The following is a 12,346-nucleotide window of genomic DNA, read 5'->3' on the forward strand; positions in this document are numbered from 1 at the left end:
CGGCGTCAGCATCCTCTCTCCTCTTTCCCATGTGTCACTCGCGATTTTTGCAAAGAGGAAACGAATATAAATCACTCTGGAAACATACATTTCTTCCAGCATCGCGATAATCGGTTGTTATGTATCCGTATTCAGTACGTTCTGACACGAGGGAAAACCCAGGAGAAAATATAATGATAAGGATTAGCTAAATATAACGAATGATTCTAATGACTTCGAAGAGGGAGAACTTAGGAGAAAATATAATGATAAGGATTAGCTAAATATAACGAATGATTTTAATGACTTCGAAGAGGGAAAACTTAGGAGAAAATATAATGATAAGGATTAGCTAAATATAACGAATGATTCTAATGACTTCGAAGAGGGAGAACTTAGGAGAAAATATAATGATAAGGATTAGCTAAATATAACGAATGATTCTAATGACTTCGAAGAGGGAAAACTTAGGAGAAAATATAATGATAAGGATTAGCTAAATATAACGAATGATTTTAATGACTTCGAAGAGGGAGAACTTAGGAGAAAATATAATGATAAGGATTAGCTAAATATAACGAATGATTCTAATGACTTCGAAGAGGGAAAACTTAGGAGAAAATATAATGATAAGGATTAGCTAAATATAACGAATGATTTTAATGACTTCGAAGAGGGAGAACTTAGGAGAAAATATAATGATAAGGATTAGCTAAATATAACGAATGATTCTAATGACTTCGAAGAGGGAAAACTTAGGAGAAAATATAATGATAAGGATTAGCTAAATATAACGAATGATTTTAATGACTTCGAAGAGGGAGAACTTAGGAGAAAATATAATGATAAGGATTAGCTAAATATAACGAATGATTCTAATGACTTCGAAGAGGGAAAACTTAGGAGAAAATATAATGATAAGGATTAGCTAAATATAACGAATGATTTTAATGACTTCGAAGAGGGAGAACTTAGGAGAAAATATAATGATAAGGATTAGCTAAATATAACGAATGATTCTAATAACTTCGAAGAACTTCTTAATATAAGACGATATGAGAATAAAGAGATGTATTCTGCCAATATAACGAGAAAGATACGTGATGCGGATAAACTCAAATTGGAACATACAAAGTTGCATATTGAGAAAAAATATTTGAACATTTTTTTGTGGGATATAAAATTTATTTCTGTGAAGAAAACTTTTGTCCTACAAATAAATTTTTAATTATTTTTTCTCAATGCATATATTTGTATTTATACGAGTACTTTAGAAACTTCAGAACTATATTTTCAAACGGACTTTTAACTAAGCATTAATTAAGTTCAGTAGACAGCGTGTCAACAGAATTACGATCGACATTATTTGCGAGAGTGCGAGAGAAAAAGGGAGAACGAAATTTCGAATTTTAAATTACCAGAAATCAAATGAAATACGGGTTTTGAATTTTTTGCTAAACACTAAGGACACGAATCTTTAACGTATCTTTGCGAAACAATATCATGAGAACGCTAAAAGTCATTTAGCGCTTACCATAATAACGTTGCTGTGACTCGAGGCGCTTACGGTCAAGGATGCTGCCGTGGAGCAGGATCCCCGGCAGAAGTACGCGTGATATCCGCTCGGGTGTAGTATCCAATCGCTCCAGCCGATATCCACGAAATTAATGTAAAGCTCGTCTCTGCAGCACTCCTTCATTTCGGGCTGACAGTTCGAGTTCCTCTTAGGCCTGTTCCGCTGCGGCAATGGCGCCGTGTGGATCACGAGGAAGGGCTTTAGAGTCATCTTGACGGATACCGGAGCAGTGTTGCGATTATCCGAGCAAGTGTTGCAGGTTATTTGAATTGTGTGGTTCAATCGATGCCGATTTACCCATTTCTTCACCATGAAATCTACACTCGTTTCCACCCAGCCCTCTGAAAGCGATTCGTAACACGAGATCTTGATAGTTGATAGGTTGATGGATAGGCACGAATATAATAGTGATATAGAGTGGAGTAGTGTCGCGCAATGTGCTACAGAGAATCTCGCACGATTTGATATCTCGATTTGAATATATGACTGCTCTTAAGGGGATGCTGAAGTCGATGACGAACTCGAACAATGTCGATAATGCAGACACGATCGTCACTAACATAATTACGCTATCCTTTTCGTATTTCTTGTATATACAGAACTTGTATGAGTGTATGTTGCTTTGTTTTATCATAAGGTGAGTTTTTTAATTCATCGATGGATCCATTGCATGATGCGTAAATACAGCGAAACGATGCATTTGCGCATCATGCGATGGATCCATCAATGAATTAAAAAACTCGACCATACTCAACGGAAAACCTAACCATATGTGTAGAAATCTTTCTACAAACTTTTTCGATATTCTTAAGCTTCCAAATGCAGATACGAAGATAGAGCAATGTTCTTCAAAATTTTTCTGTTTGGAGCATCCGCACTTTCAGTATGTACAAGTTGTAGAACTTGGTTTTAGATTAGGCAAATATTGCGCTAACTGACAGCTTGAGATTTTACATTAAAAATTTTTTGTTCGTTTTTATCACATATCGAGCAATGCTCTTATTTATTTTTGCACGTATTTTCATTGCGTAAAAGCATTTGTAATTCTGTGTAACCAACACGATGTAAATTTAGCAAAATAATGTCAGTATTCTGTCGGTAAAGTTTTCAGCTTCAACATCCCCTTAAGCGAAGTAATAAATGCCTGAATATGTATCTAACTCTAGACATTCTTATTGTTTTGGTTTTTAAACATGAATATCTAAATTTTCAACAGAAAGAATATACATACATATATTGGATATACATGTATATTGTATGTTGGAAGAGAAGCATTGAATATTCACATTTAAAGACTAAAACATAAAGAATGTTCAGGATGTTAGGTCCTGAACATGCATTGGTGTTTTTACCTCAGAGGACGGTTCGTGTCCAGGAAAATGCAATTAGTACTAAATTCGTTGCTCTCCGGCTGATTAATTTTTGCGACGAGGACTTCAGGCTCTACACTTGGATTCTTTAAATTTCAATCCAACTTTTTCGGGACGATGAACGCGACTTTCGAGTCGAGACTTCGAAGTGACATTTTTCTGCTCTAACTTTTCGTTTAACGATTGATCCCCTTTCCCCCTCTCCTCCAATCGTATCTCAATAGCAATTCGTATTAGGAGAGTTAGGAACCGCTCGTGATATCACGATATCAGAAAATTATCTTTTATCGTTCGTATGAAATTTTCGGCGACGGGTGAAATTGTGATGTGCTGGCGAGAGACGAGCTCGCAAAGTGCCTGCAGTGATGGGGTAACGAAATTTCGCGGCGGAAGATTTCTATGCGGTGTGGATTCGTGACGAACGGACGGACGGACGGATAGATAGACGGGGGGAGGGATTCCGCTCGCCATTTACCTACCTTCAATATCGGTCTCGAAGATTGCCATGACGGTGTTCTTTTCGAAGCTGCCACCCTGGTCCCAGTGATCGAGCTCGGATAGCACGAAGGTCTGGTTGAGATAGTCGTTTTCATCGTACTCCTTGTAGAACCAGAGCTGCGCCGAGGTCACGTCGACGAAATGCATCTCGTTCGGCAGGTAAAACGTGAAACAGGCCGCATTGAACTCTCCCAGATGATTCGAGCTTTGACAGCCTTTCATAGCATCAGCTATACCTGCAACACGCGAAATTGCACGGAATTGGATCATATTTTTCTCGAGGTAGAGTGTAACAAAGTCATCGATATTGTGAGATTTTAATTCGAAAAGATTTTAATTCGAAAAGAAATCTGCTTACACTTAATCTTCATCAGATGTTTCAATCTCCTTGAAGTGTTTGAACTTGGAATACGCATGATTTACATTATATCGTGATATATAAAAATATTTGGAACGTGGAAATTGATATCTGATGAAAATAAGCGGCATAATCTGCGGCATAATTATTAGCTCGATCAGTTGGCATATTTGTCATAACAAAATTACGAGTTTTATTATATTTATTTGACGATTATTTTGATTAGATTTTAACACTTTAAGGTCTATATCAATAATTGTTACTTGAAATTTGCCTTAGGTAAGATACTTAGATTTGAGTTTAGAGTTATATGTGAATTTTTTAATTGAATCGCGATCACAAATATGTATTACATAATTCGAATAAGAAACTCAGATCTAACTCTACACTTAGATCTGAGTATTTTATGTAGGAGAAGTTTCAAGTAACGACTATTAATACGAGCCTAGGTGTAAACATTTCGAATTTTGCGAGGAAAAAAATATTTTTTGGTTATTTTCTTTTTATAAAAATATAAAACGGTCGCGACAATATCGTTCTCTTCTGCTTATTTCGTTTTTGGTCCTTCTGATAATTTTAATATTCCTTATTTAGCCTGAGAGCGTCATATGGCTATCCGGTTACCTCTCTGCCATGACGAACGCGTATATATGCGGGCTATCTCATTACAAACTAATTTAGTATGCCGACGAACGACATTGGAGACTCAGTTATTCGAGACTTTTGATAGTGCGCCTTTGGCTGCGCGATCGGCCTGCAATTTACAGCGGTGCTCGAAGCAAGCCTCAAATGGAACCACAATTATCTGGAAAAGTGCGCTTTAAAAGGCTCTCATAGTCGGGACAAAGTGCGGGAAAAGATATCTCTGAGCGAGCGTGTGCGATAAATGATTCTGAAGTTAAACAGAATTTCTATCGAACTTCTATCGAATCACTCGTGCATGATAAAAGAAGACCGATGACTATTCCGAAATTAATGCGAAAACATACTGTAGTAACTATTCGTACGATTGCTTGAATTGTCTGGACGAAACGTCGTAAGATATGCAAATTATTTTGATATTTTGAGGAATTTAATATGTATTTCGGCGAAATGAGTATCGCGCAGAATTAACCGGATAGCCATATGACGCTCTCAGGCTAAATAAGAAATATTAAAATTATCAGAAGGACAAAAAAGCGAGACAAGTGGAGGAGAACGATATTATCACGCGCATTTTATATTTCTAAAAACCGCGACGAAAAAAATAAATTTCTTTTCTCGCAATTTATAAAATCGAAATGTATAGAGTGTTGAACATTTAATCAAAATGATCGTATTGTCTGTTGCCTTTACGTCGATCAAATTGGTAAAAGTCCTCGTGGAGAATCAAAAGGAAATCAATCTATGTAAATTGTTATTTTTTTCTTTTTTCGAGTCCTTTTGACATTGTTCCATAAAATGTTCCCTGACAATTTTCATGTCGAATTTGTTGAGTCCTGTCCGCGACTCGGAAAATCGGCGTGAAAAACGCGCGTCAAACTGCGCCGACGCGTACGTGTCGATTGTTCCGCGACAGTCCGCGATGCAACGCACTATCAAGCGCGTGGAAATTATTTCCGGGCGGATTCTTGGGCGATCAGCGTGTCCGATTGATCGCCACTTCCGCATGATTTATAGCCGGGATTATGCAACGCCAGGCGTCAGAGTGAATCCATATCGTTGCACAATGCGTGCCAAAGCGTCAGCGGTTACATTTACAAGCGCGCTACATTTTTACCATCCGCTTGTTGTTTATCCGCTGTTTAGTATTTAAATAATAACCCCTACCATGCACCCTTGGTGAAGATACGCACGAGTAGAAAAATCGTCTTTCACTGACGTCACCGAGTTCGAAAAGTGCGCGCGCGATGTTTTAAACGGAATATCAAACTTTCTCTCTGCAATTCCTGAAAAATGTCGATTGCAAAATCGAGGATATTCTTGCGTTGATAATTTTGATCGTGATGAATCACGAAATTTATTGCTATGTGTGACGCAACGTTCGTTAACAGATCAAATAAGAAAGTGGCGAGATTCTTTTCTTTTCTTATGAAACATTTCATGCGTGATAAACGGTGTATAATGCTCTAATTAATTCTCAAAAAGTATGATCGTACCATACGAGGTTATAAACCGTTCCGTTGGAGATTCGTTCGTATTAGCCTTCCACACTCTTGCAGTTTTTCATTTACACACAGCGTATATTCGATTTCCGGGGTGAATTATTCGCGGAACGAATTCCACGTAGCTTCAGGAAATTTTCGAACATGTACTACTTTCCGGTGTCGCGGCGGAATTCGACAGAACGCGATGAACACTTCCGGTTCACTGGCCTTCGACCGCATCGCCGTAATCTGCAGCTTTCGCACTGAAATCGCTGCGGGTTAACGAGGCCAAATGTTCCGCGCCGATATTACGAGAGCCCGTACGACTTACCGTGCATGTGTGAATGCGCGTGTGTGTGTGTGTGTATGTGCGTGCGCGCGCTCGCGTGTGTGTACGTTCGTGCATGTGCGCGCAGTGGATTCGTGACGGAATTAGATAAAAACCGAATTGGGCACAGTCAGATCGGCTTGTGCAATCCGCTATGCCGCGGAAAGTCATACGGAATATATGCAGTGACATATCATTTGCGTGCCAATATTAGTAAGGCTGTAGCTAATATCTCATTCCTACAGCAAGTCTGAATCGTAGAGAGGAGTTAGTTTCGGCATTGCATTCGTGATTTTCTATTGTCGTGACGTATTGTACTGGATTTTATAGCGTATCGTGTGCGTTACACTATAATTTGTTTTCTCCACTTTCTTCTCGATCTTCTTACAAGTTTTATAAAAAGTATGGATCTAAAAGGCCTCACGCGCGGTCACCGCTTCCGCTAAATGCACAGTCGGAGTTTCGCGTGCGCGCGAGAAACATTGCAAAAAGGCGTGAAAGAAAATTCGGGGCAATAACATTCAGCATATTCGTGCGGCTGATGAACGGTTACACACTATCGTATCCTCACATTCCGACGTCCGCAAGAAATTATGTGTCCGTAAATTATGCATCGCTCTGTTGCGAACAAAGTTGCATGACGCGGTAAAATGCTAAAATGGAAGCAGTTGGCTTTAAGCGTAAAAACGTTCGCATGCGCTACCTTATCACAGGCAATCGTTAGTTTAAACGGGCAATTGTTAGTCTAAACGAGCGCAAGGGAAGAAAGTTTGAGCATCGAATTCTTTAATTATCTGTGTAACTTATATCACACCTCGTCTCATTTTATGTTTCACGTGCTCTTCACAAATCTTTACAGTGGATCTCGCAGGGAAAACATCGTGTGTGTTAACAGTTGATCCAAACGACACTTGACAAGAATGCAGATTTACGCATTCTTCTCTTATTTCTTTTATCACGCTCAAGTTGTCGTATTCTCTCACGCGCTCAATAAAATCCCACGGAGTAACGTTTCGCCTCGAGCTGAAGGTTTCGCGCGTCTCACGAACGGGGCGAATCTCCCAGGCGGTTCTTCCTCGGCGATTTTAAGAAATTCGCCAGACACGTCGAAAATGATTCACGCGAGCGATTAAAACGTCGGAACCGTGATTTCGCGCCGTAATTCGAGGTAAATTTCCGCCGCACCGGGATTCATACGTGAGCCGTTCGCGCGGCTTCCGTATTTGCATCGTCGCGGAAAATTTGAAATTCATGGTCTGAGTCGGTCGTCGGTACCCATCCAGAAGTGCCGTCGCGGCGAGAGGAACGGCGTCATTGTTACCGGTTCTCGTTTATTTCGAGGGAGCCGTGCAATTACGCAATATTCATATCCCCGCCGGTGTTTCTCGTCTGGCTGGCCAAGAAGGGGTTGTCGAGAGGCGCATGGCCAGCCCACTGCAAAAAGAACGAAGCGAGCCTCTCGGGAAAACTGCTTTCGATGCGAGACGGTCAGCTTCGCGCGTGTGTGCCGTACGCCGGATGTATGTGCCAGTGCAACACTGAAAGGTGGATGATTAGGAATCAGATAGAAATTGTTCGTGATTCAAGCGTGTCAGGCAAGTTAGAGCGTCGACAAATGAATATTCAATTTCCTTGATTTGCGAATAATCGATCGTTCGAAAGGGATTCTAGACTTCGGGTTTAGTTGTCGCGATAATAATGAAGGAAGATAAAATCATGAGAATGTGCTGCGAGCGATAAAAAAAAACATATCCGTGTAAAATTGTTGAAACAATGCGGAAAGGCACGTTTCTAGTGGAACAACTACAACTGGAGGATAGTACGTATTTTTTCAATTTCTTTATTAGCCGTATTTGCTGATTTAGCACACACACACATACACAGACATACACGTCCATTTACGACAACGAATTTAAAGTTATTACGTTCGTAGCTTTTTAAACGTCATTAAAAGAAATATTGCATAAACAATTCAGCCGTACGCTTTCGCCGTGTGAAATTTCGATATCGATCAAGTGCTCGGATACGTTTCTGGCACAATAGTTCATTTGCGGATTCAGTTCATCTGCGCTGCCTCGGAAAAGCGCGCGCACTCGATATTCAGAGAATTTGTTTCGCGTCCGAACACTCGGAGACCGAATGGCACCATGAGAAAGATGCGCGCACAATATTCGCGATGTGTACTTCCTCACGTGTTGTTTGTCCTTTCCTCTATTTACGTATCGTGCGTGGGCCTGAATAACCGTTCATTAGCAATTTTCCCGTGGTCGAATATTTTTCCCGTAGCAAACGCGCAACTGTTTGTCTGTACAAAGAGCAAGGACATTTCCGAGATCGCGCGTCGTGATTTCAATGTTAACGAATTCATGATTTCAGTATTTTCTATCGACATTTGTTACAACTATCCACACAGATTCCGTTTGAGTATAACCGAAAGATTCAATTCTCCAATCAATAAGGTAATGGTCCTAATTATAGATCAGGTTAAGGTTGGAGTAACTTTCAATCATTTGCATAAATTTGTCGGTCGAACATTAGAACGAGCTGTTCAATATGAACTAACACACACACACACACACACACACACACACACACACACACACACACACACACACACACACACACACACACTATAATTTTAAAACACAATTATTATATTTTAAATTAGTTTATATTCTAAATTATGAAAACAATAATTTAAATTATAAAAATTAAATTATAAATAAAAATTTTATAATTTTTAAATTATAAAAACAAGAAACTTTCGTACGTCGGGAGACGTTACGCGCCCGTATAACGGATTATACGATATCCATTTTATATTAATATAGAAAAGATTCGTTCGACGCGCGGAATTCCGTTAGAAAGGTACGCAATCGATCGTGACCGCGATAATGTTAGTGTATCATGTTATTTGTATCATCTTGTATTGTATTCAGCGGAGACGTATTTAAGTCAGACAGAGACGAACACGACAACACTAAGTGAAGACAACGTAATTTCGAAGGACACGATGAACGACTGTTTCGATAAAGCGACAAGGTGAAATTGACCGCTCCGACATTCCACCATTGTATCCAGATCTATTAAATAAATATCATTTGATTAATCAACAACTAAAGGGAATTCTCAACCTATATTAATAACAATGCCCGGACTTAGGAAACTTTAGTTAGTATTGCGGAAAATGCTACGAGAGAGAAATGCTGTAGAATAATTTCATCCTTCCGCTATTGAATCTACATTATCACGCTCATCATCTAGCGACGGTTCTTTAGTAGCCAATCTTTCTTACTATTTGTTGACAATGTTGCAAAAGATCAATCGGATCGCTTTAATAATGTATTCACATTGTTTTGGTCTATATAAACAAATAGCATATATATATAGCACAATCCATTAGCAGTTTCATAAAGCTATAGAGTCGATGAGGCAACTGATATATCCTAGTTTGTCTTCTTAAATATTAAGAATGTTTGTGAATAAACCTCAAAATATAATTGTAAAAGAACTAAGGAATATAGAAAAATTTTCCCATGTTTTCGTTATGATGTGCACTTTTTTAATACATTAATGAACCGGGCTAATGATCGAAATTAGGACTCTACCCATAATTGGGACCTGCTACCTTACTTGTGTCACCATTCGAAGCTTCAGTGAAAAATGATCGTCTCACAGAGAAAATTGCTTTGCAATGGTAAAATTCGTGAGTCTGATTGTCCTTTATATTCAGCTAAGATTAAGAGCCGATCAGATTCACGAATTTTATGACAGTTGCAAGGCAGCTTTCTCTGCTGAACGCAATCATTTTGACCTGCCGAATCTTACCTTCATGCGGGAACACGACGATCTGGTCAGTTTTTCCGTAGAAGCTCTCCGCCGGTTTATCCGGCACGAGCGGTGCTCCAGGTCGAAGTTCGAGCACATTGCCGTTTATCAGAGGCTTCGGCAAGGTCGACAGCGGCATCGAGACCGCGGGCGGCTTCGACAGCCTTAGCTTCTTCAGTATCTGCTCCTTCACATACTCCACCCTCAGCTCGGTCAACGGGTCCTTATCGATTTTATTCTGCCTCGACGAGAACTTGATGAAGTTTTGCATTTTCGGCCAAGCGCTCAAAACGGAAGCGTTGTTCGCGCTGAAAATTATGACTAACACAATGAACAGACGCATTTTCTAACTGCTGTAGACTGCAGATAACAGTCGAACTCGATTTCTCGATTGGACGGCTGGAGCCACTTTGGTTAATCAACCGACAATTCACTCGAACTCCTCAAGTACTGATGGTTACTGAAGTTCCATAGGACGGACGTCCCAACTACACCCGGGTTAACTTGACGCATGGATTCCGTGTGTAGTATTTATTACCAATATTTATCAAGTCGATTATATCGAGCTGGGGGCTTTTGCAATCTTCCTTTTTATGAAGTTGAATGTGACAATATCAGCTACAGTCTTGTTGATAAACATTGATTTTCTCTAAAGATAAACAACCAGTAAGAAAGATTGATTAGTAAAAACCATTTTCTTTTTTGCCAGAGATGTTGGGTAGATATTTGAAATCTAATAGCGAGAGGATAAAATGGTTCAATGTAACGTACACGTCTAGTATTTATTTCTATATTTATCAGAATACGCCGGTGTTTATTTATTTATTTATTTACAAGCTTTTAACACGTACATAGAGTATTGCATAATAGCCAATTGCTACGTTGAACTGATTCTTTATTCTGCGAATATCTTTAATATTAAGTATTTTCTAAGTATACATGTCCCGGACCTAGGAAACTTTAGTTAGTATTGCGGAAAATACTACGAGAGAGAAATGCTGTAGAATAGTTTTATCCTTCCGCTATTGGATTTGTATTATCACGCTCATCATCTAGCGACGGTTCTTTAGTAGCCAATCTTTCTTACTGCTTGTTGACAATGTTGCGAAAGGTCGATCAGGTCGCTTAAATCATCGAGTCGGTATCTCGCGAGATTCGATTGATGGAACCGGTTTGCGTCGGTTGGCCACGGCTCCGTGGCTCTTCTTCTGCTTCTTTCTCTTTTTCTTCCTCTGGAAGCACTATTTTCCCACTCTACGGACACCAACTTACGGGCGTCGAGTCTCTGCGCGTACGGAGGTGGAGGCTCGACCTCTTAGTCGTGTCGCGAACCGATTTCTAAGCACGTTCTCCCGGGGTGATCGACGCTGTTCTGAGCGACGCGTTCACGAAGACTGGAGGTAAATCGTCACGATGGTCCAGTGATGTAGTTGACTCCGCGGCCATATGAACTTTGCACCGCCGCCGCCGGCGGAGCCAATGCGGATTGGATGGCGATGGGTGATGCTCTTATCAGCGGCGCAAGCACGCGCCGCGAACATGTCGCCGATGGGATTCCGTGTGTCCATCCTCGGTTCCTGGTTGAATTCCCTAGTTGGCCGGTTCTGCCTCTTGCTGGGTCATTAGAAGTCGTCTCGACTCCGTTGGAAGGTGTCCCGTTCATCATTGACCGATGTTCCTGTGAATTCCGCCAATTGTTCTTCCTCTCTTGATGAGACGAATGTAGCTTCTTAATTGGTTGGTAGTTAAAACGAGGCGAGATAAGCTGCGTGTCAATGATACAGATGCATTAAGACGTTGTCGTGAAGTATTTCGAGGGAGATATCTTCACAGAACCGCGCGTATCTTTGGAGCACGGCTGTACATTTTTAAATTTTTCAAATATGTGTTTTATAAACGAATTTTTTCGGCAATTCAAGTATCAGATTTTAATAAACAAAACCGAACTTTTTGTTTATTTTACGGACCTTTAAGTTTTGAAGTATTATCTTGTGATAATAGCGTTGTTTCATTAAAAAATCTGAAGAATTTTTTTGCAATCTTGACTATAAATTAATGTAAAAAATGTATAGGATCTCTCTCTCTCTCTCTCTCTCTTTCTCTCTCTCTTCATTAGAACATCAGTATAGAGAAATAAGTTGGATTTTTAAGTAGTCATGTGACGATTCATCAAAGTCAGTCACTAAAGTTGTGATTATACTGATACACTGCAAATTCATGTTATTGCTAAACACGTAAGTGTAATTTGGCTGAAACTCTTTTTGCATGTTTCTTGTTGTTTTA

At 39.8% G+C, this 12,346-nt stretch overlaps 1 protein-coding gene across 2 annotated transcripts in view; it reads right to left on the reverse strand.

The window, feature by feature from the left end:
• The window catches only part of LOC116846982 (bone morphogenetic protein 2-A), a 14,288-nt gene extending 2,789 nt beyond the window's left edge, over positions 1-11,499 (reverse strand). The window contains exons 1-4 of one of the 2 annotated variants that reach the window (XM_032821476.1): positions 11,151-11,499; positions 10,064-10,712; positions 3,405-3,659; positions 1,514-1,896 (exon numbers count right to left, since the gene is read on the reverse strand). In XM_032821476.1, coding sequence (XP_032677367.1) covers positions 1,514-1,896; positions 3,405-3,659; positions 10,064-10,406 — 981 coding nt within the window. In that variant the 5' untranslated portion in view covers positions 10,407-10,712; positions 11,151-11,499. The remainder of the gene's footprint in view (positions 1-1,513; positions 1,897-3,404; positions 3,660-10,063; positions 10,713-11,150) is intronic. The other variant, XM_032821475.1, reaches the window with a different exon arrangement.
• Positions 11,500-12,346: the final 847 nt, after the last annotated feature.

The sequence above is a fragment of the Odontomachus brunneus genome, unplaced genomic scaffold (assembly GCF_010583005.1).
Source record: "Odontomachus brunneus isolate Ranch 3 - 2012 unplaced genomic scaffold, Obru_v1 Obru_scaffold_072, whole genome shotgun sequence".
Classification (NCBI taxonomy): Eukaryota; Metazoa; Arthropoda; class Insecta; order Hymenoptera; family Formicidae; genus Odontomachus; species Odontomachus brunneus.